This window comes from Dendrobates tinctorius, unplaced genomic scaffold (genome assembly GCF_039654945.1).
Source record: "Dendrobates tinctorius isolate UK_male_01 unplaced genomic scaffold, ASM3965494v1 ptg000101l, whole genome shotgun sequence".
In the NCBI taxonomy this organism is placed as follows: domain Eukaryota; kingdom Metazoa; phylum Chordata; class Amphibia; order Anura; family Dendrobatidae; genus Dendrobates; species Dendrobates tinctorius.
In genome coordinates, this window is record NW_027361769.1 from 563,503 (window position 1) to 591,297 (window position 27,795).

The window sequence follows — 27,795 nt, forward strand, 5'->3', positions numbered from 1 at the left end:
ATGTGTCAGGTTCCTATAAGGTGTCAGGATGTCGCTGTCTATTTCTCCATGGAGGAGTGGGAGTATTTAGAAGGACACAGAGATCTGTATAAGAACGTCATAATGGAGGTTCCCCAGCCCCTCACATCACCAGGTAATAGACAGGACTAAATACACACGGCCTATAATTATCTGTATGTAGAGAATGAATTCAGTCCCTGTATGTGTTTCCTCCAGATCTATCCAGTAAGAGGACAACACCAGAGAGATGTCCCCGTCCTCTTCTTCCACAGGACTGTAACCAAGAAGATCCCAGTGTTCCTCAGCATCATCAGGTAGATGACAGATATTTCTTGTTGCTGAAACTGTGATATTTTTTCCACTTTAAACCATTTTTAAACCCCTCTGATCAGTGCGATCACACAACATACAAGCCTCTGATGGCTCCGGTGATGCCCTGTACTACTGTAGTGCCGTGTATCATCACTGCCTGTCAGTGTAGTTGGGTCGCCCTCCCAGGGCTGGCGGGGTACTCAGTACCGGGCCCGATGAGCTTCAATGGGAGATGTCACGGCAGCTGGGACCTGGCCCGTGGCCCTGGGCGCGCATTGTAAAGAGGGAATGTGTTCAGTGTGCTTCTGATAGTTACAGTTTATGAATGAATGATTCGTGACTAGTATTGAGCATTCCGATACTGCAAATATCGGGTATCGGCCGATATTTGCTGTATCGGAATTCCGATACCGAGTACCGATATTTTTTCAATATCGGATACCGGAATTGGAAGTCCCCATAATGCAATGAGCCACTGTTGTGGCTGTGATTGGCTGCTGAAATGATGTCATCATGATGCGCGGTCTGTGCGCATCATGATACGCGGTCTGTGTGGGCCTTCCGGTGGTCTGTGCGGGCCTCTCGGGGGTCTGTACGGGCCTGATGGGGTCCGTGAGCGCCTGCCGGGGGTCTGTACGTGCCTCTCGGGGGACTGTACGGGCCTGCCGGGGGTCTGTACCGGCTGCCGGGGGTCTGTGTAGACTGCCGGTGGTCTGTGCGGGCCTCCCAGGGGTTGTGTGTGTGTGCAGGCATTGTCCGATGGGACTACAAGTCCCATCGGGCTATGCCTGCTACAATGACAGTGATTGACACATTAGCCAATGATGGGACAGTAGTAGTCCCATCATCCGGCTAATGTGTTGAATGTAAAAAAAAACAAACATACTACATACATACTACATATATACTACATTCATACAATATACATACATACTACATACATACTAAATATATACTACATTCATACAATATACATATATACTACATACATACTACATATATACTACATTCATACAACATACATACATACTACATATATACTACATTCATACGACATACATACATACTACATACATGCTACATATATACTACATTCATACAACATACATATATACTACATACATGCTATATACATACTACATTCATACAACATACATACATATATACTACATTCATACAACATACATACTACATATATACTGCATTCATACAACATACTGTACATACATACTACATATATACTACATTCATACAACATACATATATACTACATACATATATACTACATTCATACAACATACATTCATTCATACAACATACATACTACATTCATACTACATATATACTACATTCATACAACATACATACATACATACTACATACTTACTACATACAATACATTCATACATTCATACAATACATACATGCTACATATATACAACATACATACTACATACATACTACATATATACTACATTCATACAACATACATATATACTACATTCATACAACATACATACATACTACATACTTACAGCATACATACTACATACATACTACATACAACATACATACATACAATACATTCATACATTCATACAATACATACATACTACATATATACAACATACATACTACATATATACTACATTCATACAACATACATACTGCATACATATATACTACATTCATACAACATACATACATACTACATACTTACTACATACAACATACATACATACAATACATTCATACAATACATACATACTACATATATACTACATTCATACAATACATACTACATATATACTACATTCATACAACATACATACATACATACATGCTACAGACATACAACATAAATACTACATACATACTGCATACATACTACATACAATACATTCATACAATACATACATACTACATGTATACTACATTCATACAACATACATACTACATACAACATGATACAGACATACAACATACTACATACATACTACATACAATACATTCATACATACTACATATATACTACATTCATACAACATACATACTACATACATACAACATGCTACAGACATACAACATACATACTTCATACAATACATTCATACAATACATACATATAGACATACAGTACATATAACATAGAGTACTTACTTACCATTACTTGTCACATTGTTCCCCAAAGCCAGTGTCATCTATGGAAAAAATTAGAAAAGAACAAACAAGCGATATACTCCCTGATCCGCAGAAATCCACGAGTGAGTGTCCCACGCCGATTTCCCGTGGAGAACAGCAGCATCAGCTGATGTGACCGCTCTCTAGGGGCTTCAATAATCCAATGACGGGAGGTAGGTATCCTTCCGCACTGTAGTCCTCCGCCACTGTAAAAAAAATAGTCCCTAGTCTCACTTTTGGCATTGCTGTGTGAGAAAGTTCCCACGCAGCTTTTGCCATAAAGTGAGACTAGGGACTATTTTTTTTTACAGTGGCGGAGGAATACAGTGCGGACGGTACCTACCTCCCGTCATTGGATTCCTGGAGCCCCCTGGAGAGCGGTCGCATCAGCTGATGCTGCTGTTCCTGTTCTCCACAGGAAATCGGCGTGGGACCCTCGTGGATTTCTGCGGATCAGGGAGTATATCGCTTGTTTGTTATTTTCTAATTTTTTCCATAGATGACACTGGCTTCGGGGAACAAAGTGACAAGTGATGGTGAGTATGTACTCTATGTTAGATGTACAAGTAGTCCATCGTATAAGTAGTTCACTCCGTGATCCAGAAATCCAAATCGTTGATGGTGCCGTCAGCAACGATTTGGATTTCTGGATCACGGAGTGAACTACTTATACGATGGACTACTTGCTAGAGATGGGGTGCACCTTACGAAGACTGGAAAGCAGGTATTTGGAAGTCGCCTTGCTACACTTGTAAGGAGAGCTTTAAACTAGAACAACATGGGAAGGGAAGCAAAAGACCAGAAAAAGCCACACACCTGACAAATGCTACTGAGAACTCTGCTATTAGAAGTGGAAAGGAAGAACAAAGACGAAAGAATCTAATTAAAAAAAATATTGGAGAAGGAGAAACCAATCACAAACTAAAATGTTTCTATACTAATGCACAAAGCATGGGCAACAAACAAGGAGAATTGGAACTACTAACACAGGAAAAGAAATATGATGTCATTGGAATCACTGAAACTTGGTGGGACAATACACATGATTGGAATACAAGACTAGAAGGATACAACTTATTTGCAAGAAACAGACTTGATAAACGAGGAGGGGGTGTCGCATTGTATGTTAGAAATGCGTATATCTGCACAGAGATTGAAGCTTCAGAGACTGGGAGTTCTGTGGAAACTGTTTGGGTAAGAATACAAGGACAGAACAATGGAAAGGACACCATTGTAGGCATTTACTACAGGCCGCCTGTGCAAGCTGAAGATATGGATGAACTCTTTATGCATCAAATGGCCAAGTTCTCCAAAAAATATGACATAGTTGTCATGGGAGATTTCAACTATCCAGACATTTGTTGGGAATCTCTCTCAGGCAAAACTAACAGGTCAAGGAAATTCTTATCCTCTCTTGCTGACAACTTTATCTTCCAAAAGGTAAAGGAGAAAACAAGGGGAACTGCTACCTTGGATCTAATCCTTATAAACAGGGAGGAAATGGTTGAGGAGGTAAAAGTGGCTGGGACCCTAGGAGGTAGCGACCATGCTATTTTAGAATTTTGGATAACTAGAGGCGGAAGACCTGTGAAGACTCAGACGTCAAGGTTAGATTTCAGAAAGGCAGATTTTAAGGGATTCAGAAAGAGAATTGGAGGGATCCAATGGCTGGATATCCTTAAAGACAAAAATGTCCAGGAAGGATGGGAAATCTTGAAAAATGAAATTCTCAAAGCACAGTTGTTAACAATTCTGAAAAGAGGGAAGAATAGGAAGCATTTAAGGAAACCAGGATGGATGAACACAGAACTTAAGCACATGCTAAAAAGGAAGCAAAAAATGTTTATAAAATGGAAAGAAGGAGGCATATCTAAAGAAGAATATAATGCTGTCTGCAGAACCTGCAAGGCACAAATCAGATTATCTAAAGCTGAAAATGAATTGAGGCTTGCAAGAGATGTCAAAAGCAATAATAAAGGATTTTGGGGATATGTCAAAAGTAAAAGAAAAGTCAAAGATGCTATAGGATTTTTACAGGATGAAAATGATGAAATGGTAAGACAGGATGTTGAGAAGGCTAAACTTTTAAATTCCTATTTTGCATCTGTTTTCTCTCAGAAAGGAAATGTAACATCAACTGTTATTCACTGTCCTATTAAGGGAATAGAAGAATCCAGGATATCTATAAACAGAAAGATAGTGAGGAAACACTTAGCTAACCTAAATGTATTCAAGTCTCCAGGTCCAGATGAATTACACCCCAGAGTACTGAAGGAGATAGCAGAAGAAATTTTTGAACCCCTCTCCATAATCTTTGAAAATTCTTGGAGAACAGGAGAAGTGCCAGAAGACTGGAGAAGAGCAAATGTTGTTCCTATCTTCAAAAAGGGGAAGAAGGTGGACCCAGGCAACTATAGGCCGGTGAGTCTGACTTCTATACCAGGAAAGATCTTTGAACAAATTATTAAACAACATGTATGTCAATACCTGGATAAGAATGAAGTGATTAAACAGAGTCAGCATGGGTTTGTAACTAATAAGTCATGTCAGACTAATTTAATTTCCTTCTATGATGGTATTACTGATTGGGTGGATCAAGGAAATGCTGTAAATATAGTATATCTTGACTTCAGCAAAGCATTTGACAAAGTCTCTCATACAATCCTTATTGAAAAAATGACTAAGTATGGAATGGACAAGGCAACTGTTAGGTGGATTCATAACTGGCTTAGTGATCGGACCCAAAGAGTGGTCGTAAATGGCTGCACATCCAGTTGGAAGAATGTCTCAAGTGGGGTACCACAGGGCTCTGTCCTGGGCCCTGTATTGTTCAACATCTTTATCAACGATTTAGATGAAGGAATTGAGGGTAAACTGATTAAATTTGCTGATGACACAAAGCTAGGAGGGATAGCTAATACTAGAGAAGAGAGAGAGAGGATTCAAAAAGATTTAAATAAACTGGAGAAGTGGGCAGCAACTAACAGAATGGTTTTTAACAGGGAGAAATGCAAAGTACTACATCTGGGCAATAAAAATGAAAAAAGCATATATAGAATGGGAGGAATAGGGCTAAGTGACAGCACATGTGAAAAAGACTTGGGTATACTAATAGATCACAGACTGAATATGAGTCAACAGTGTGATGCAGCAGCAAAAAAGGCAAATGCAATTCTAGGATGTATTAACAGAAGCATACAGTCTAGATCACGTGAAGTAATTATTTCCCTCTACTCCTCTTTGGTCAGACCTCATCTGGAATATTGTGTCCAATTTTGGGCACCACATTTTAAAAAAGACATCAACAAACTGGAGCAAGTTCAGAAAAGAGCGACCAGAATGGTGACCGGTCTGCAAACCCTGTCTTATGAGGAAAGGTTGCAGGATTTGGGAATGTTTAGTTTGCAAAAGAGAAGACTGAGAGGAGACTTAATAGCTGTCTACAAATATCTAAAGGGCTGTCACATTGTAGAAGGATCAACTTTATTCTCATTTGCACAAGGAAAGACTAGAAGCAATGGGATGAAGCTGAATGGGAGGAGACACAGATTAGATATTAGAAAAAACTTTTTGACAGTTAGAGTGATCAATGAGTGGAACAGGCTGCCACGAGAAGTGGTGAGTTCTCCTTCAATGGAAGTCTTCAAACAGAGGCTGGACAGACATCTAACTGGGATGATTTAGCGAATCCTGCTTTGAGCAGGGGGTTGGACCAGATGGCCCAGGAGGTCCCTTCCAACTCTACGATTCTACGATTCTATGATTCTATGATTCTATGATTCTACTGTATGTCTATATGTATGTATTGTATGAATGTATTGTATGTAGTATGTATGTTGTATGTCTGTAGCATGTTGTATGTATGTATGTTGTATGAATGTAGTATGTATGTATGTTGTATGTATGTCTGTAGCATGTTGTATGTATGTAGTATGTTGTATGAATGTAGTATGTATGTATTGTATGAATGTATTGTATGTAGTATATATGTTGCATGTTGTATGTATGTAGTATGTATGTAGTATGTTGTATGAATGTAGTATGTATGTATTGTATGAATGTATGAATGTATTGTATGTAGTATGTATGTTGTATGTATGTAGTATGTACTATGTATGTATGTTGTATGAATGTAGTATGTATGTTGTATGTATGTAGTATGTATGTATGTAGTATGTATGTATGTTGTATGAATGTTGTACAGTATATATGTATGTAGTATGTATCTATGTTGTATGAATGTAGTATATATGAAGTATGTAGTATGTATGTATGTTGTATGAATGTTGTATATATGTATGTATGTTGTATGAATGAAGTATGTATGTAGTATATATGTTGTGTGAATGTAGTATATATGAAGTATGTATGTAGTATGTATGTATGTTGTATGAATGCAGTATACGGTATATGAAGTATGCATGTAGTATGTATGTAGTATGTATAAATGTTGTATATATGTAGTATGTATGTATGTTGTATGAATGTAGTATAAATGAAGTATGTATGTAGTATGTATGTTGTATGAATGTTGTATATATGTAGTATGCATGTAGTATGTCTGTATGTTGTATTAATGTAGTATATATGAAGTATGCATGTAGTATGTAGTATGTATGTATGTTGTATTAATGTAGTATATATGAAGTATGCATGTAGTATGTAGTATGTATGTATGTATGTATGTTGTATTAATGTAGTATATATGAAGTATGTATGTATGTTGTATGAATGTTGTATATATGTAGTATGTCTGTAGTATGTATGTAGTATGTATGTTTTTTATTTTTTACCTTCAACACATTAGCCGGATGATGGGACTACTACTGTCCCATCATTGGCTAATGTGTCAATCACTGTCATTGTAGCAGTCATAGCCCGATGGGACTTGTAGTCCCATCGGACAATGCCTGCACATACTCACAGCCCCTGGCAGGCCCGCACAGACCCCCGGCAGGCCCGTACAGACCCCCGGCAGGCCCGTACAGACCCCCGAGAGGCCCGCACAGACCGCCGGAAGGCCCGCACAGACCCCCATCAGACCCGTACAGACCACCGAGAGGCCCGCACAGACCGCCGGAAGGCCGCACAGACCCCCATCAGGCCCGTACAGACCCCCAAGAGGCCCATACAGACCCCGCCCGCACACACAGACACGCACACTGTCCGCCCACGCACCGCCCACACTCTTCCCCCCTCCCGAACTGGATGTACAAGGAAAGAAAGGGGCTTTTTTAATTCCGATATTTCTGTCCCATTGACTTGAATGGGACTTCCGGTATCGGAATCGGCGATACCGATACTTTTTTGGGTATCGGGCCGATCCAATCCGATCCAATATTTCTGTATATCGGATGGTATCGCTCAACACTATTCGTGACGCCACCTGTGGTGTTCGGCAATGAAGATGTTAAGCCGACGCTGCAGACAGATCCTCTGGGACAGATGGTGTGGTGCAGCAATGATGTAATAGCCCTCCACAGGCAGGGCTGTAGTCCAAGGGCAGTGTAGGTGAAGTGACACGTAGATGGTGCAGTGTCAGGCGCGAGGGATGTAGCAGTGCTGAGCAGGTGGACGCAGGAATAAGTGGAGGACACCAGGGAATGTAGTTCCAAAGCTTTACTCACAGTCTGTTGTGGTACAAGGGCCTGCATCCGTGCTGTCCTCTGGGTCAGGAGCTCAGCCAACTTCCAGGCAAGATGAAGTACTCCTTTCCAACACTCCGCCAACATATGCCTTTTCTGAACGTCTCCCTTGTTGCGCCTATAGTGAAGTACTCACAGTACTGAGTTACACTGGAGTTCCTCCTGTCAGATGTTCCTATGAACTCTACTTGTACGGCAGACAGCTAGTAGCCTGCTTCGGGGACTCCTTACTACCTAGTCCCGGCTCACTCACGATGCAAGTCTTGGGTAGGAATAAAGTGGTGACAACTACTATTCCGCCGGTGTCTGCTGCAGGACCATTAGTATCCATACAACCTCGGGGACCGGACCCCGGCCTTGCGCTGTGAACTTGGGAAGGCTTCTCCTCTAACCCTAATCCTTAGTCCTCCTCTCCTTACGTTTCGTACAATCCTTTCCTTCTCATGGAGATTCAGGCTTTCTATAATGTCTCTTTCCTGTGCCATCGGACCCAGGTCACTGAGGTCGGCTGCAGCACTTCCTTCCATCCATCCCACTCCGGGGATCTTCTCTCCTCCTCTGACTCTGTCAGACTGACCAAATCCTAAACTCTTCCCGCTCTTTTGAGTGCAAACTAAACTCCACCCGCCTCCCAGCACGTTTCGTGTTCCAAGCAGGGAGCCACCAAAGGGTGCTTTGCTACACTACTTTGTGGTGTGGGGGTGCCGGTGTTGGAGTGTGGTCAGGTGTCTCCACCTTACCTGGATAGTGGGGTACCACACCTCAGGAGGAGGTGCAGTACCTCTGTGGCGACTGAACCCTCAGGGTCGCCACATAATACTAACGGCCCCATACACATGAGATCAGAGTTGGCTGAGCGGTCATTTGGCAGACGGCGATCTCTCCCGACTCCCCCATACACACAAATATTCCAGCTTTCCTGTGGTCTGTATGAGAGAGTCGCCTCCAGACTCCTCTAGAGGAGGATTATCTACAGGAAGAACAGACGGATAATCCTCTGAAATTCAGGATGTCAGATCCTTCTCTGCCCTGACATCATCTGTCGGGAGGCCCCCAAATACATTATATGGTCGGCCAATCCCCCGAAATCAGAGCTTTCATGTAACTTTAGCCTAATGTGTATGGGGGTGTTATAAGGTAACTTATTGGACGCTGCCTCTGGCCCAGCCTAATAGACCTTCATACATTGCAGCCCAGACCCCATTATTAGGCATGTAAGTATCGCAGTAACTAGGCCGCCCCATACTATCGAGTACTTGGAGGCGGGGGGCATTCAGCCAAACTCTGTCACACCTTCTTAGATGTCATGTTTGCTTTTCAGGGTTTTTGTTGCAGCCGCTCCTGTGCCGTCCCTGCGGTGTACATCTATGTTCTGGGGCACAAAAGAGTTAATTTCTTTTTAATAAATGTTTAACATGTCAAAAATTATAAAATGTGTTTTCTGCTTTTTTGTTATTTTTTTCTTCTTACAAGAATTGTTGTAGCCAATTTTCTTTAGAAACATTTTAATATCGGCTTTTTCTGGAGTTTTTCTTGTAATATAGGAAAGCCTAAGGCCAGAAATAATCCCCATAAATCACTGTACATGGAGACTTTGGGATCAGATCATTTCTGTCCGTTGTGTTTGTGGAAACAAAAAATCTTTTCTAAAAGCCTCAAACTTCTGTGTGTGACTCAGAGCTGAGATCTAACGTGAGAGAAGATTCCAGTGCGGGGAAGACGGGAAACCTTCATATAGACGGCCGGTGGGGATGGAGGCAGTGACCGACTCTGGCCACATCTGTCTCTAGAGCCGCAGTAGAAGATGAAGATGTCGTCCTCATCATGAAGGAGTTATTTCTCATGTCGCGTGTAATGAATATCTCCTGCAGTATTGCTAATGCCGATTCCAGTGTCGGTAAATGAGACGAGAATTAGCGTTATGGAAGATGAGTCTATGAGGAACGTGTTCAGCTGCCGACTCCGAGGAGGAAACTGCTTGTTGTCTGTGGCCTAAATATATAGGTTTTATTAGTAGATAAAATAATAATAATAATCTTTATTTATGTAGCGCCAAAATATTCTGCAGTGCTTTACAGTTTAACAGTTTCAAAACACAAGTCATAAGTAACAACGTTAACAATACAATAATTAAAGTAAAATCAGCCGCCCCTGCTGGTGAGAGCTTACAATCTACAATGAGGTGGGGGAGATACAAAGTACAGGTGGGTATTTACAATGATGTATTTACAATGATGGTCCAGCCATCTTGAGAAGGTGGGGGACAGAGATAGTGAATGGGCTACATATTCACACTTGCACATAAAATGACTTTGATTAGTGAACGTGATAGGCTGCTCTGAATAGATGTGTTTTGAGAGAGGGCCTAAAACTGTGCAAATTGTGGATAGTCCTAATTTCTTGGGGTAGAGCATTCCAGAGTATTGGCGCAGCGCTGGAGAATTCTTGGAGTCGGGAGTGGGAGGCGCGGATTAGTGCAGAGGTTAGTCGAAAGTCTTTTGCAGAGCGCAGCGGTCGGCTAGCCCGATAGATGGAAATGATGGAGGAGATGTAGGGGGGTGCCGCACTGTGGAGAGCTTTGTGGGTGAGAACAAGTACTTTGAATTGGACCCTATAATGAATGGGCAGCCAATGTAAGGACTGGCGAAGAGCGGACGCGTCCGAGTACCGATTAGCCGGATAGATGACCCTGGCTGCTGCATTAAGTATGAACTGGAGAGGGGAAAGTCGAGTAGCGGGGAGGCCAATTAATAGGGCATTGCAGTAGTCCAGGCGGGAATGGATCAGAATGACAATGAGGGTTTTTTTTGTTTCCCTGGTGAGAAAAGGGCGGATTCTAGAGATGTTCTTTAGGTGTAAGTGGCAAGAGCGGGCAAGAGATTGTATATGGGATGTGAAGGAGAGGTTGGTGTCAAACATAACACCCAGACAGTGCGCCTGCTGCCGGGGTGTTATTATGGTGCCACCCACGGAGAGGGAAATGACAGATTTAGGGAGGTTAGTAGATGGCGGGAGCAGAAGAAGTTCAGGTTTTGAGAGGTTAAGTTTCAGATAGAGAGCGGACATGATGTTGGAGACTGCGGACAGTCTGTCACTGGCATTCTGTTGTACAGCGGGGGTAAGGTCAGGGGATGACGTATATAGTTGTGTATCATCAGCATAAAGATGGTACTGAAAGCCAAATCTGCTGATGGTCTGTCCAATTGGGGCCGTGTAGAGAGAGAAGAGAAGGGGGCCAAGGACTGAGCCCTGAGGTACCCCGACAGCGAGAGGAAGAGGAGATAACGTGGAGCCAGCAAACAAAACACTGAAGGAGCGGTCAGAGAGATAGGAAGAGAACCAGGAGAGAGAGATTTCCTTAATGCCTAGTGACTGGAGCCTATGGAGTAGGAAACGGTGGTCAACAGTGTCGAAAGCTGCAGAAAGGTCAAGAAGAATGAGCAGAGAGTGTTCACCGTTACATTTTGCTGTCAGAAAGTCATTGGTCACTTTGATGAGTGCAGTTTCAGTCGAATGTAGGGGTCGGAAGCCAGACTGTGAAGGGTCTAGGAGGGAGTGAGGGGAGAGGTAACGGGTAAGGCAGCAGTAGACTAGGCGCTCCAAGAGTTTAGAGATGAAGGGGAGATTGGAGACTGGTCTGTAGTTGTTTGTGCATCATGGGTCGAGAGCAGGTTTCTTTAATAATGGAAGAATGATAGAGTGTTTGAAGGAGGATGGGAAAATGCCTGAGGAGAGGGAGAGATTAAAGATTGTAGTTAGGTGAGTTGTGATGACTGGAGAGAGAGACTGGAGGAGTTGTGAGGGAATGGGGTCGGTAGTGCATGTAGTTGGGCTAGAAGAAGAGAGGAGTCTGGAGACTTCTTCTTCTGTGATGGGATCAAATGTGGAAAGTGAGCCAGGGGAAATGCAATTAGGGATGGGAGTCACAGCACTTGGTGGTTGGGAGCGGATGTCCTGACGGATATTATCTATTTTCTCTATAAAATGGGAGGCCAGGTCATCAGCACAAATGTCTGTGATAGGGGCTTGTGCTTTTGGCCAGAGGAGGGAGTGAAAAGTGTCAAAAAGTTTCTTGGGGTTGTTGGCTAGTGAGGAGATCAGGGTGGTGAAGTAGGTCTGTTTGGCGAGGTGAAGGGCAGCGTTATAGGTTCTTAACATAAATTTGAAGTGGATGAAGTCTTCTGGTGTGCGGGTTTTTCTCCGTCAGCGTTCAGCACTCCTAGAGCATCGCTGGAGAAATTGAGTTTGCGATGTGAGCCAGGGCTGTTTTACTCTGTGTTTGGAGGTTTTGAGGGTGAGGGGCGCTACCTGGTCAAGGGTGGTTGTAAGAGTGTGTTGTAGTGATGAACAGCCAGATTAGGACAGGAAAAAGAGGAGATTGGGATAGGGAAGATTGTAGGGAGTCTGAAAGTGTCTGAGGGTTAATGGCTTGTAGATTTCTGAATGTTTGATAGGTAGGAGTGTGCTGGGGTGGGCGAGGATTTGTGAGCGTGAAGGAGAGAATATTGTGGTCAGAGAGGGGAAGTGGTGAGTTATTTAGGTAGGAGATTGAGCAAAGCCGGACAAAGACCAGGTCAAGGGTGTTACCGTCTTTGTGTGTCTCAGAGGTTGAGCGCTGTGAGAGGCCGAGAGAGGTGGTTAGTGATAGAAGCTGGGATGCAGATGTGGAAGTAGGGCTGTTAATGGGGATGTTGAAGTCTCCCAGGATAAGAGTTGGTAGTTCTGAGGACATGAAGTGCGGCAGACAGGCTGAAAAGTGGTCAAGGACGTGTGTTATGAATGAGTCACCGGAGGAGGAGAAAACAAAAATACAAGCTAAGTCCAGAAAACCGGAGAAGTTGGTAACTAGCGGATTGCAGACCCCTGATCCTATTCACCACAACTAACAGTAGCCGTGGGGGGTTCCTACGGTGGTCCTAGACCCCTCGTCCCAGCCGGAGAGCTAAATAAGCCTAAAGAAAGAAAGAGGAAATCTAAACTGCCCCAGAGCAGACCCCAAAGCAATAGACAGCCCCCAACATGTATTGTCGGTGAAAAACAGATGAAAATACAAACGCAGACAGAAAGACAGGCTGAGCAAACGATGGGGCCCAACTAACTAGATGGGAAAGGACAGAAAAGATGCTGGCTGCAATCTGCAAAAAACCTACCAAAAATGTCCCAACAGTCTGATAGGAAAAAAGGCCCTGAAGTCACTAGACTTCAAAAACTCTATATCAGCACTCAGGTATATTCTGAAACCAGAGCAAATAGATCAACTGATCAGAGACAAAAATGGAATTCAGCCAGTCCCAGCAAGGGCTGGCTGAACGCAAACACTAAGTAAACCAGACAAAATTTCATGGAATAATAGCAGGGCAAAAACTTAGCTTTTAGTAGACAGGAACTAAACTGGATGCCAGAACTCAGAGCAGAAAGGATCACCAGCAACCCTGCAGGGCGTTGGCTGCCTTATATTCACTCAGAGATTCTGGATGTCCAATCACACTCCACCTGTTCAGATGACAGGTTCTTCCCATCCAACTCAATTTCACTACTTCCCTTCACCAGCAGAGGGAGTTCATCAGACATCACAGGTGAAGGGGCAAATGTACTCACAACAGACGTGGGTGAGCCTGGAGGCCGGTATATGACCGCTACTGTGAGGGAGAAGGGACGGAAGAGTCTGATGGTATGGACCTCAAAAGAAGGGAATGAGAGTGATGGAACTGGGGGGATGTCAGGGAACAAAACTAAACACTGTAAAATAATAAATCTCATATGTTTCCCTTATTATCGCCAGTAATTGTATTATTACACAGGATTCTTATGATGTTACATTGGCTCATCATCTTCTCATTCAGGTCTCTACATTATCGGATCCTCTCAGTGAAGATCTTCTGCAAAAGAAAATATTCCTGATTTACCCATCAAGGATGGATATGGACAGAGACAAGATGGCGGAGAGGATGTTACACCTCACCCTAGAGATCCTCTTCCGTCTCACTGGAGAGGTGAGAGATTCTGATGACGTCACATTACATCATTCTTATCTATGGGAATAACAGATGGACAGAACTGGAGAGGTGAGGACTCTGGAAATGTCTGTAGTGAGATTTATTAATGTGTCTCTCCATAACCAGGATTACACAGTGGTGAAGAAGACCTCTAGTGATCGCTGTCAGGACCCTGTGTCTGAGGGATGGGGAAGACCCCTGAGCCCAATCACAGGGCCTCTACCTCACCCCCAGATCCATGTGGACATCAATGACCAGAAGATCCTAGACCTCACCTACAAAATGATTGAGCTGCTGACTGGAGAGGTGACACTGCTGGGAATGCTGGGACATTATACAGTAACGCTATGAAGGGATCGGGGGATGACGGTATCATTGTATGTGTCAGGTTCCTATAAGGTGCCAGGATGTCGCCGTCTATTTCTCCATGGAGGAGTGGGAGTATTTAGAAGGACACAGAGATCTGTACAAGAACGTCATAATGGAGGTTCCCCAGCCGCTCACATCACCAGGTAATAGACAGGACTAAATACACACGGCCTATAATTATCTGTATGTAGAGAATGAATTTAGTCCCTGTATGTGTTTCCTCCAGATCTATCCAGTAAGAGGACAACACCAGAGAGATGTCCCCATCCTCTTCTTCCACAGGACTGTAAACAAGAAGATCCCAGTGCTCCTCAGGATCATCAGGTAGATGGAGAGAAGGTGTCAGGAGATCTCCCCTTTGATGTGTAGACGGCTGTGAAGGTCTTGTGCTCAGTCTTGTTTTAACCACCAGTATTATATGTTTTATACTTGTGTGATGAGAACAGTGGAGGTGGCAGGATTAGAGCTGATCATAGATGGGACTTCTCCATCTGTCGGTGACTTTTACAATATTTGTTTCAGGGTGAAGATCTGACCCATATTAATACTACAGAGACATATGTGAGAGATGATGAGTGGTGTAAAGAGGAGAGTGCCACATATGACTACCCAGGTGAGTAGTAACCACTGAATGCAGAGACGTCACAGATTCCTCTCAGTCACCGGCTGTGGCTGCTTTATCGGTGGTGTAGTCCGGCCGTATTACCATGATCACCATTTTGCCTCTAGACCACAACATTCTCCTCCACCAAAACTGCAAATGACTTTGGGCATTGAAAGCCCTTTTCTATAGACCTTACAACCTGGAGGAGCCACCTACTCCCTGGGTTGAGGAGACGCTGACCGTTACCTGCCCAGATCTGTAAACTATAAAGCCAAATGACAGCGTACGTAGAATGTGCTGACAGGTTAGAAAATCACTTGAAGAAAAATATTATGCTGGGCCTGTAAGAGAAAGCGGAGGGTAATGATGCTGTTGGCTTCCTAGATCCCTGAGATCTTATCGGATGACTCTTCTCTCCCTTCTGTGCTGCTGAATGTCTCATGGTCCCTACAAGACCAGGTCCAGTCTTTCTGGCCAAACTTCCCTTTTAAAATCGACAATAGTAAATGTGCAGTGAGGCCAAGTGTGAATTTCTGTACAATAACAGCAGAGTTTCCCTTTATCCTGACTTTTCAATTTATATTAAAACTACCATATTTTTTGGACTAAAGACACACTTTTTTCCTTCAAAAATCTGGAGGGAAATGGGGGGTGCATCTTATAGTTCGGATGTACCGGCTCTGGCGGAGCAGCGGGTCACAGGAGGCTGGAGCCGGTGGCTGCGGCTAACTCCTGTTCCCACTGCTAAAGAGAAATGAATATTCACTGCATTCCACGCCCATGGGCTTGGAGGGCCTTGAATATTCATTTCTCTTTAATCCCTTCCCGACCAATGATGCCACATAGGCATCATGAAAAGCCGTGCCAATATGACCAGTGACGCCTATGTGGCGTCATGAAATAATTGCCCTCCTGCGGGTCGAGTGACCGGGGTCACTTAAAGGTCACCCAATCCGCTGTCATGCCGCGCTCACTGCGGCCGCTCAGGGGGCCCCGTCGGCTGAGCACGCGCACTTCTCATACCCAGGTTTCCACTCCCTCCATGTCGCGCTTGTGCGTGCGCGCTCCTGTCAGGTCTGTCTCCAGGTCGGTCCTCTCTATGGTAAAGGAGGATCTGACCCGGAAGCTGTAGTGGTCATGTGCTATCAGGCATTAGGACCTGACCCGGAAGCTGTACTGGTCATGTGCTATATCAGGCTACCTCTCCCTATGGGAGGTCCCTGATTATTGTTGTGCTTCCTGGCCTAGTTGGTTGTGTCCCTGCCTGGCTGTGCGCTGTATTCAGGTCCTCTGCTCTGCTTTGTACTCTATTGTGCCTCCTGGCACACGTTCTGAACTTTCACTTTGCTTTGTCTCATGCTCAGTCGTGCCTCTTGGCACACACTCTGATCCTGTGCTCTGTTTCATGCTCAGCCGTGCCTCCGGGCACTCACTCTGTCCTTGTGCTCTGTTACGCCTCCTGGCACGTCTGTTGCTCAATTCAGTACTCTGTCGTGTTTCTGGCACGCGTCCTGTTTTGCTCACATCCAGACGTACTGGTCGCTGCACGTCATTTGTGCCCACTTGTACCCGTCTTGCACTATCCTGTATTTAGCGCACACCCATGTATCCAGCTGGTATTCCCTAGTATCCTGCACCTTCCTTCAGACACACTCACTCGTGTCTCCTGTGAACCGGCCGCCTGGTGCCAGCAGTCGTGGTATCTTATCCCCTGGGGCTTGCTCCTGACACTCCCTGTATAGGGGGTGGTTCTCACTAGGCCAGCTCGCCCTGGGAGGGTTGGTGCCATGACCCAGAGGGTCCACTCCAGGAGTCGTCACACCCGCACACACAGGGAGCTTTGTACTTCACCACAGGGGGGGTGGCTTCGCCCCCATGTGGCTATGATCGCTCTGATTGGACGTTAAAAGTGAAACAGCCAATCAGAGCGATAATAATATTTCATCAATGAAATTTGATGAAATATTACAAATCCAGCCATGGCTGATGCTGCAGTAGCATCGGGCATGCTTGGAGACACCGATCCGACCCCCCCACACCGGCGATCTGCCACTGAATGACAGATCTGCCTCCGCTGTCATCATCTGCTCCCCCCGCCTTCCCTCCGTTCCCCCCGCAGTCCGATCACATCCCCTCCCAACCCCCGGTACCTTCCGAGTGCCGCTGTTGCTCCCGATGTCCCGCGGTCCCGGATCATGGGTGCCGCCATCTTGGAAAATGGTGGGCGCATGCGCAGTGCGCCCGCTCAAATCTGCCGGCTGCAGATTCGATTCATTCATTTTGATCACTGTGATAAACTCTCACAGTGATCAAAATAAAATAAAACGTAAATAAACCCCCCCCTCTATACGCCCTTAGGTAGAAACAAATAATAAAATAAAGAAAACATTTTTATTTTCATTTTTCCATTAGGGTTAGGGTGGAATTAGGGTTAGGGTGGAGTTAGGGCTAGGGTTGGAATTAGGGTTAGGGTTAGAGTGGAATTAGGGTTAGGGTTGGAATTAGGGTTAGGTGTTATGATTGAGTCACCGAGGAGGAAAAAACAAAACACAAGCTCAGCCCAGAAAATCAGAGAGGTTGGAAACTAGCGGATTGCAGACCCCTAATCCTATCACACAACTAGCAGTAGCCGTGGAGTGTTCCTACGGTGATCCTAGACACCTCGTCACAGCCGGAGATCTAAATAAGCCTAAAGAGAGAAAAGGGAAAAACTGACTGCCCCAGAGCAGACCCCAAAGCAATAGGCAGCCCCCAACATATAATGACGGTGAAACAAGATGAAAACACTAACACAGATAGAAAGATAGGTTGAGTAAACGATGGGGCCCAAGCTAACTAAAAAGGACAGGACAGAAAAGCTGCTGTCTGCAATCCGACAAAACCCTGCTAAAAATATTACCAACACAACTGATAAGCAAAAAGGACCCTGAAGTCACTAGACTTCAAACCCTATATCAGCACTCAGAATATTCTGAAAGCAGAGCAAAAGAGAACACTGATCAAGGATTAAGAATCCAGCACACCCCCGGCCAGGGATGGCTGAACTCAAAAAACAAGGTAAACAGAACCAAAACTAATAAGTTCAATAGCAGAGCAAAAACTTATCTTTGGGAAGCAGGAATCAGACTGGTCTCCAAGAATCCAGCAGAGAAAATCACCAGCCACTCAGAAGGGTGTCGGCTGCCTTATATCCAGTCTGAAGTTCCTGTTACCCAGTCACAATCCACCTGATCAGGTGTTTGGTTTCTTTCATCCAAATCAGCCTCACTACCTTCCTTCACCAGAAGAGGGAGATCCTCGGACACAAAAGGTGAATGAACAGATGAGCTCACAACAGTTAAGGTTGGAATTAGGGTTAGAATTCTGGTTAGGGATGGAATTAAGATTATTGTGGAATTAGGGTTAGGGTTAGGGTTGGAATTAGGGTTAGGGTTAGGATGGAATTAGGGTTAGGGTGGAATTAGGGTTAAGGTTTGGGTTGGAATTAGGGTTAGGGTTGGAATTAGGGTTAAGATTAGAGTTAGGGGTTTGTTGGGGTTAGGGATGGGATTAGGGTTAGACTTGTGGTTAGGGTTATCGTCAGTTTTGGGATTAGGGTTAGGGGTGTGTTGAGGTTAGGGTTATGGTTAGGGTTGGGATTAGGGTTAGGGATGTGTTGGGGTTAGGGGTGTGTTGGGGTTAGGGTTGGAGTTAGAATTGAGGGGTTTCCACTGTTTAGGCTCATCAGGGGGTCTCCAAACGCGACATGGTGCTAACATTGATTCCAGCCAATTTTGCGTTCAAAAAGTCAAACGGTGCTCCCTCCCTTCCAAGCCCTGACGTGTGCCCAAACAGTGGTTTACCCCAACATATGAGGTAACAGCGTACTCCGGAAAAATTGCAGAACAACTTTGGGGGTCTAATTTCTCCTTTTACCCTTGGGAAAATAAAAAATTGGGGGCTAAAAAATTATTTTTGTGGAAAAAAATGTTTTTTTTATTTTCACGTCTCTGCGTTATAAACTTTTGTGAAGCACTTGGGGGTTCAAAGTGCTCACCAGACATCTAGATAAGTTCCTTGGAAGGTCTAGTTTCCAAAATGGGGTTACTTGTGGGGGGTTTCTACTGTTTAGGCACATCAGGGGCATATGTAACGACGACTGCAGACCATTCCTTGAAAGTCTGCATTTCAAAACATCACTACTTCCATTCCGAGCCCTGATGTGTGCCCAAACAATGGTTCCCCCCACATATGGGGTACCAGCGTACTCAGGACAAACTGGACAACAAATTTTGGGGTCCAATTTCTCCTGTTACCCTTGTGAAAATAAAAAATTGCAAGCTAAAAAATCATTTTTTGAAGGAAAAAAATGATTTTTTATTTTCACAGCTTTGCGTTATAAACTTCTGTGAAGCACTTGGGGGTTCAAGGTACTCACCACACATCTAGATAAGTTCCTTGGGAGGTCTAGTTTCCAAAATGCGGTCACATGTGGGGGGTTTCCACAGTTTCTTCACATCAGGGGTTCTGAAAACGTAACATGACGCCCGCAGACCAATCCATCAAGTCGGCATTTCAAAATGTCACTACTTCCCTTCCAAGCCCCAACGTGTGCCCAAACAGTGGTCCCCCCCACATATGGGATACCAGCATACTCAGGACAAACTGGACAACAACTCTTGGGGTCCAATTTCTCTTGTTACCCTTGTGAAAAAAAAATTGCGGGCTAATAATCATTTGTTTTAGGAAAAAAATTATTTTTTATTTTCACGGCTCTGCGTTATAAACTTCTGTGAAGCACTTGGGGGATCAAGGTGCTCACCACACAACTAGATAAGTTCCTTGGGGGTCTAGTTTCCAAAATGGTGTCACTTGTGGGGGGTTTCCACAGTTTAGGTACATCAGGGGCTCTGCAAATGTAACATGATGCCCACAGACCATTCCATCAAGTCTGCATTTCAAAACGTCACTACTTCCCTTCCAAGCCTTGACGTTTACCCAAACAGTGGTCCCCCCCACATAAGGGGTACCAGTGTACTCAGGACAAACTGGAAAACTTTTGGGGTTCAATTTATCCTATTACCCTTGTGAAAATAAAAAATTGCTGACTAAAAAATAATTTTTGGAGGAAAAAAAAATATTTTTTATTTTCACGGCTCTGCATTATAAACTTCTGTGAAGCACTTGGGGGTTCAAGGTGCTCACCACACATCTAGATAAGTTCCTTCGGGGGTCTAGTTTCCAAAATGGGGTCACTTGTGGGGGAGCTCCAATGCTTAGGCACACAGGGGCTCTCCAAACGCGACATGGCAACCGCTAAATATTCCAGCATATTTTCCATTCAAAAAGTCAAATGGCGCTCCTTCCCTTCTGAGCCCTGTTGTGCACCCAAACTGTGGTTTATGACCACATATGAGGTATCGGTGTACTCAGGAGAAATTTCCCAACAAAATTTAAGATCCATTTTATCCTTTTGCCCATGTGAAAATGAAAAAATTGATGCTAAAAGAAAATTTTTGTTGGAAAATTAAAATGTCCATTTTTTCCTTCCATGTTGCTTCAGTCACTGTGACACACCTGAAGGGTTAATAATCTTCTTGAATGTAGTATTGAGTAGCTTGAGGGGTGCAGTTTTTAGAATGGTGTCACTTTTGGGTATTTTCTGCCATATAGACCCCTCAAAGTGACTTCAAATGTGAGGTGGTCCCTAAAAAAATGGTTTTGTAAATTTTGTTGTAAAAATAAGAAATCACTGCTCAACTTTTAACCCTTATAACTTCCTAACAAAAAAAAATTTTGTTTCCAAAATAGTGCTGATGTAAAGCAGACATGTGGGAAATGTTATTTAGTAACTATTTTGTGTCACATAACTTTCTGGTTTTACAGAATAAAAATTCAAATTTTGAAAATTGTGAAATTTTTAAAATTTCCCCCAAATTTCTGATTTTTTCACAAATAAACGCAAAAATTATCAACCTAAATTTACCACTAACATGAAGCCCAATATGTCATGAAAAAATATTCTCAGAATCGCTAGGATCCATTGAAGCGTTCCAGAGTTATTACCTCATAAAGGGACATTGGTCAGAATTGCAAAAAATGTCCTGGTCATTAAGGTCAAAATAGGCTTGGTCATGAAGGGGTTAATAATAGTGTCTTTCTCTACTCTTCTGGTCAGGACTCATAGTGGCTCCAATGGTCCACCATAAATGAGTGCAGCTCCAGTTTAGTGTTCTCCCCTTGTACATACGTTGATGTTGGGGATGTAACATTTTTTATTCTATGTCTTTTTTTTTTAACCTGTTCCTTCTGTATGATAATTTGATTGTGGTGGGATCGGCCTTCCTGCCTAATGTGAGTCTGTAACTCCGTGATAGTCTTGAAAAAAATCTCTCCATCGCCTCTTCCAAATGTCTAAGATCTAAATTTAAAGGGAACCTGTCAGCAGGATTGTGCTCAGTAACCTACAGACACTGTCAGGTCAGCGCCGTTATACTGATTACAATGATACCTGGTGATGAAATCCGTCTTGTGGTTGTTGTTTAATCTGTATTTGTAGTTTTCAGTTCATGAAATTCTCGTGCTCTGGGGCGGGGCTGTGGGTGGGGCACTGGGGTGGGGCTGTGGGCAGGGCTTTATGTGGTGCGCTGATTACATATTCATCTGTATTGGCTTATGACAGATCACTGATCCCTCACTGACCTGCCCCCCATTATTACATAATACATATAATAGCATTGATATTATTGGTGATAATGCCTATAATATTGTGGCTATTGTGAGGCTTAGACAAAAAATGTGCAAATGACACTGGCAGCGCCTGTTCAGTAATATCTCTTACTTATAGATTTATAGATGCCATTGCCGGTGACATTTTTCTGGATGTAGTTTTTTATGTAAAATAGGGGGCAGGTCACTGAAGGATCAGGGTCATAAGCCAATATAGATGAATATGTACGTAGAGCACCACATAAGACCCGCCCACAGCCACTCCCACAAACCCACCCCAAAGCACGAGAATCTCATTAACTGAAAACTACAAATACAGATCAAACAATAACCAGCCCGCAGCTGCCCGAAAAAGACAAATCTATTAGATGCGCCAATTCCGACACTTTGCCCGGCTCTTCCCACTTACCCTGTAGTGTTGGCAAGTGGGGTTCATATTTGTGTGGTTGATGTCACCTTTGTATTGTCAGGTGACATCAAGCCCACGGCTTAGTAATGGAAAGGTGTCTATCCATTACTAACCCCATAGTTACATGGTAAATAAAGACACAGCCAGAATCAAGCCTTTTATTAGAAATAAAACAAAACAGTTTTCCTTTTTTATTTAAAAATAACAAACACAGTTATACTCACCTAACGCCTATTTCCACCAAAGAGCTCGTTCTCCTGTAATAAAAATAAAAAACAACAATATACTATACCTTTCTGTCGCTCTGTCCCACGCCGTAATCTTTATCTGGGGGATAATTAGTTTTCAACCTGTTTGGTGCCAAGATGCGACCGTCCAGGTTGAGAACCACTGGTGAATGAGCTGCTGTAAGCGCAGTATCATTGACCAGCAGTGACATCATCGAGGTTTCCAACCAGGCTGAACTGCAGTGACCTCAGGACCGTGGGAAAAAGTCAGTGATGAGGTCACCACAGTTTAAGCTTAGTGACTTCACAGCAGATCACCGTGAGAATTCTGTGGGTTATTTTTAAATAAAAAAACGAAAACTGCGTTTTGCTTTATTTCTAATAAAAGAGTTTATTATGGCTGTGTATTTACCATATAACTATAGTATTAGAAATGGATAGGTGTCTTATAGACATCTCTCCATTACTAAGCCGTGGGCTTGATGTCACATGACAATACAAGGGTGACATCAACCCCACAAATATGAACCCCATTTGCCACCACTATAGGGCAAGTGGGAAGAGCCAGGCAAAGCACCAGAATTGGAGCATCTAATAGATGTGGCTATTCTGGGCAGCTGCGTGCTGCTATTTTTAGGCTGGGGGGGTTAATATCCATGGCCCCTTACAAGCTTGAGAATACCAGCCCCCAGATGTCAGCTTTAGCAAGGCTGGTTGTCAAAAATGGAGGGGACCCCAGGCCGTTTTCTTAAATTATTAAATAAAAAAAACTGTGGGGACCCCTCTTTTCTTGATAACCAGCCTTGCTGAAGCTGACAGCTGAGGGTTGCAGCCCCCAGTTGTGAGTTTTGCCAGACTAGTTATAGAAAATACAGGGGAACCCATGCCGTTTTTTTCATTCATTTACTTATAGTGCAGGCGGCGGGTGAGGAATACTCCCATCATCCGCTCCTGCTGCCACTGTTCTTAGTAGCAGCAGGTGTAGGTTGAAGGGGGTAATAGACCCAAAAGCCCCCACCTGCTGTCATCATTCTGACTTTAATATAACTCTCATCATTCACCCCGCCGGCAGAGCAGGGGAGAATGATGAGAGCGTCTTCAGCACCGGCCACCGGGGAACAGGGCTTACTATAGCGCTTCTTCCCTGCCGGCCGTCCATGTGGTACTGATGCTGCACATGGTTGTCACACGGGTACCACAAGTATTACACACATGGACGTCTCCGGTACCGGAAATATCAGGACGTGTGAAACCGGCCTTATACACAGTTCTCTTTAAATGCCTAATATTTCTTCTTGAAACTCATCTGACAGAAAATATTGGAGCTTAGGATAGTATAGATTGTGAAGTCTCTGAGACCCATACTCTAATTACACCAGAGAGGTTTCACCACTAGTTTCTCATTTATTACTGATGGAGACTGTGGAGTTTGATCATTTCAGTAGTTCCTAATCAGGCCCCATTATTAATATCTGACGTGTGTCACTTTATGTGGTGGTAAGTTTGGAATTCTGCACAAAGGATAATAGAAAACAAATGGATCTTACAAATTATTTTCCAGCTTCGCACTATACCCTATATACGGTTGTACACTACTGTCTGGGCACATGGCAGTGTTCAGAAGGGAAGGAGCGCCATTTAGCTATTTGAATGCAGATCTAGCTGGAATAGTTTGCAGACATAATGTATTGGGAGCACTGTTCATGGTCACCTGGCAGCTCAAAAGATGTCCTCCATGAACATGCTTGGCTCTATCTTCTCTGCTGTCCATATCCCAAGGATTGCCTTGCTCATTGCCCTTTTACACCTTTACATGGATCTGGACTTACACTGGGACCTCTAGGCTTGGACCATGGTGTTACCTGCTATTCTGTGGTGTTAGATGGCAAGAAGAATAGTCAGGTAGCTGGGTCAGAACCAGAAGGACAGAATCAGAAGACACAAGAGTAGTCAGTAAACGGGCCACGGTCACAACAGGAAACAAATACACAAGTCACAAGCTGAGCACAGAGGACTGAACCAGAGGAGAACAACGCTGTATCTGGCAGATTCCGGCCATGTGCTTTGCGCTTTAGTAGGGTGTGGTACTTTCCAATTGGCTGAAGTAGGGAGCAGATTACTCCAGCTGGACAGCAGGAACAGATCCCAGATGAGATTGGACACATCATATGCAGAAGCCCTAATGTAACTAAATGACAGAAATCTAGAATAGTCGAAATCCCCATAAAGTGATTCCATTTTATAAATTAATTCACTGAGGGTTATAATCCTTAGGAGGAGTGAATATTTTGACTCCACAGTCACGTTCCAGAAATTAACACGCAGTGGATGTTGGAGAGTGAAAATTACACATCTGCCATTTTATTACCCAGCACATAGTGCCCAGATTGTGCTCCAGGAGACACACACCAAAAATTAAGTGGATTCTTCTCACTATAATATTGCTCAATACAGGGATCCTAAATGTTGTTTGCGCACACTGCAAGACTCCGAAGTGAGAGCGGATTTTGCTGGATTGGTTTATAGAAACCTTGTTGCTTTTCAACAGCCTTTGAGCCACTAATAGTGCGGGAACCTCTGTTTTTCCATTGACAGATGATGGACCTGAGTGGGGACTTGTTTTTTGTGAGATGAGAATTGGTATTATTTTCGCCTACATAACATTGATTGGTTTCTTTCTATTCGATATTTGGGAGGCAGAATGAACAAACAGTTGAACACCGCACACTACTGGTTCATCCAACAAGGTTTTCTATTAGACTGTGAACTGTCATTGTCTTGGTAAATAATTAAAGTTTTATACATAGCTTGCCATTTTTATGGACAGTTTAAGTAGAAATGTTCAAAAATATAAAACTCAAGGATATTTTATTAAAAAATAATTGTTTTTATCTTAGCAGATGACTATACCAGGAGATCAGAGGGACAGCTGACATCTTTAATTTTGAAATCTGATGATCTTGAGATCCTACAAGATACAACTGAAGTGATTGCTGTTACTCCAGATATATCATCATCCATTCACAGCAAAGATCTGCCATCTGATCCTATGAAACAGGTCCCATCTTCTGATTCATTACTGACTACTAAGGAAAATCAAAGTCACAAAAGAGGCAATAAAAAGCAAACTGCTCCTAAAGCAAAGAAGTCATTTTCATGTTCAGAATGTGGGAAATGTTTTAACAAGAAATCTCATTTTGTTGCCCACCAGAGAATCCACACAGGAGAGAAGCCTTTTTCCTGTTCAGAATGTGGGAAATGTTTTGCACATAAATCACATTTTGTTACACATCAGAGAATTCACACAGGGGAGAAGCCTTTTTCCTGTTCAGAATGTGGGAAATATTTTGCACGGAAATCACATTTTGTTAACCACCAGAGAACTCACACAGGGGAGAAGCCTTTTTCATGTTCAGAATGTGGGAAATGTTTTAACCAGAAATCACAATGTGTTATTCACCAGAGAACTCACACAGGGGAGAAACCTTTTTCATGTTCAGAATGTGGGAAATGTTTTGGACAGAAATCACATTTTCTTACCCACAAGAGAACTCACACAGGGGAGAAGCCTTTTCCCTGTTCAGAATGTGGGAAATGTTTTAACAAAAAATCAGATTGTGTTACGCACCAGAGAGATCACACAGGGGAGAAGCCTTTTTCATGTTCAGAATGTGGGAAATGTTTTAACAAGAAATCAGATTTGGTTAATCACCATAGAACTCACACAGGGGAGAAGCCTTTTTCCTGTTCAGAATGTGGAAAATGTTTTAACAATAAATCAAATTGTGTTAAGCACCAGAGAACTCACACAGGGGAGAAACTTTTTTCATGTTCAGAATGTGGGAAATGTTTTAACATGAAATCAAATTGTGTTAAGCACCAGAGAACTCACACAGGGGAGAAACCCTTTTCTTGTACAGAATGTGGGAAATATTTTACACAGAAAGCACATTTTGTTGCCCACCAGAGAATTCACACAGGGGAGAAGCCTTTTTCCTGTTCAGAATGTGGGAAATGTTTTAACAATAAATCAGCTTGTGTTAATCACCAGAGAATTCACACAGGGGAGAAGCCTTTTCCCTGTTCAGAATGTGGGAAATGTTTTATACAGAAATCAGATTGTGTTAAGCACCACAGAATCCACACAGAAGAGAAGCCTTTTTCATGTTTAAAATGTGGGAAATATTTTGCACAGAAATCACGTTTTCTTACCCACCAGAGAACTCACACAGGGGAGAAGTCTTCTTCCAGTTCAGAATGTGGGAAATATTTTAACCAGAAAGCACTTCTTGTTAGACATCAGAGCAGTCACATAGAGGAGAAGCCTTTTTCATTTTCTTAATGTGGGAAATATTTTACTTGGAAATCAACTGTTAATAAACATCAGAGATGTCACATAGGGGAGAATCCTTTTATATGTTCATAATGTTGGAATAGTTTTAACCAAAATGGAATTTTCTTAAATGGGTTGTCTCTTGTCATTCCTCATGTTTGCTGACGAAAGGAAAAAACTAAACCTTATTAATTGCAAATATAAAACTATACCCATAATTCACCCCCTGAAGGTTAGTCAGTAGGTGACTAATAGAAAAAACATGTACCCCACATCTCAGTATATAGGGTGAGGTGACGTGTACACACTCACTCTCCAAGCCTTTAATTTCTACGGGTTTCATCGTCCTCACCAAAGGCGACTCATCAGGAGACTATTTAATATTGACCTTTATTCAAGCGAGACTAAACAAAAAAAAAAAAACTAAAATCATGTATCATGTTATTCAGAACAGTCAGAAAACTAGCCCCATATTGGCAGATCCCAAACATCAATCTATATACTTCGGAAGTTTATAAGCCACTCCAGTGTCAGGAATAGATAGTATGAATTTGAATTTACCAAATGGCTGCAATGAAACAAAGAGTGAAAAATTTAAAGGGGTCTGAATACTTTCCATACTCACTGTATCAGTAAAAATAACTCCTCTTTATTAGGTAAAGTATAAAAGAATTGCGCCATTTTCCGATACCCGTTGTGTCTCCATTTTTCATGATCTCGGGTTGGGTGAAGGCTTATTTTTTGTGTGCCGAGCTGACGTTATTAATGGATGCCATTTTGGTGCAGATACGATCTTTTGGTCTTTCCTTTATTGTATTTCAATGCAATGTTGCGGCCAAAAAAAGTAATTCTGGCGTTTTGACCTTTTTTCTCGTTACGCCATTTAGCGATCGGGTTAATTCTTTTTTATATTGATAGATCGGGCGATTCTGAACTCGGCTATAACAAATATGTGTATGTTTGATTTTTTATTGTTTTATTTTGAAAGGGGCGAAAGGGGGGTGATTTGAA

The 27,795-nt window shown here is 43.0% G+C and overlaps 1 protein-coding gene across 1 annotated transcript; it reads left to right on the forward strand.

Annotated features, from left to right (window-relative positions):
• LOC141099691 (uncharacterized) lies at nucleotides 1-26,850 on the forward strand. The gene is made up of 8 exons (XM_073587652.1): nucleotides 1-133; nucleotides 217-314; nucleotides 13,982-14,131; nucleotides 14,261-14,440; nucleotides 14,523-14,646; nucleotides 14,730-14,827; nucleotides 15,026-15,116; nucleotides 25,349-26,850. Exons 1-8 carry the CDS (start codon nucleotides 1-3, stop codon nucleotides 26,791-26,793), a joined length of 2,319 nt encoding a protein of 772 aa, XP_073443753.1. The 3' UTR covers nucleotides 26,794-26,850.
• Nucleotides 26,851-27,795: the final 945 nt, after the last annotated feature.

Bases quoted from the DNA above. Each gene is read 5' to 3' on its own strand.
- LOC141099691 (XM_073587652.1), top strand. From the start codon at position 1: ATGTGTCAGGTTCCTATAAGGTGTCAGGATGTCGCTGTCTATTTCTCC. The intron at 315-13,981 runs GTAGATGACAGA...CTTCTCATTCAG, and splicing joins GTGTTCCTCAGCATCATCAG to GTCTCTACATTATCGGATCC. The intron at 14,647-14,729 runs GTAATAGACAGG...TGTTTCCTCCAG, and splicing joins CCAGCCGCTCACATCACCAG to ATCTATCCAGTAAGAGGACA.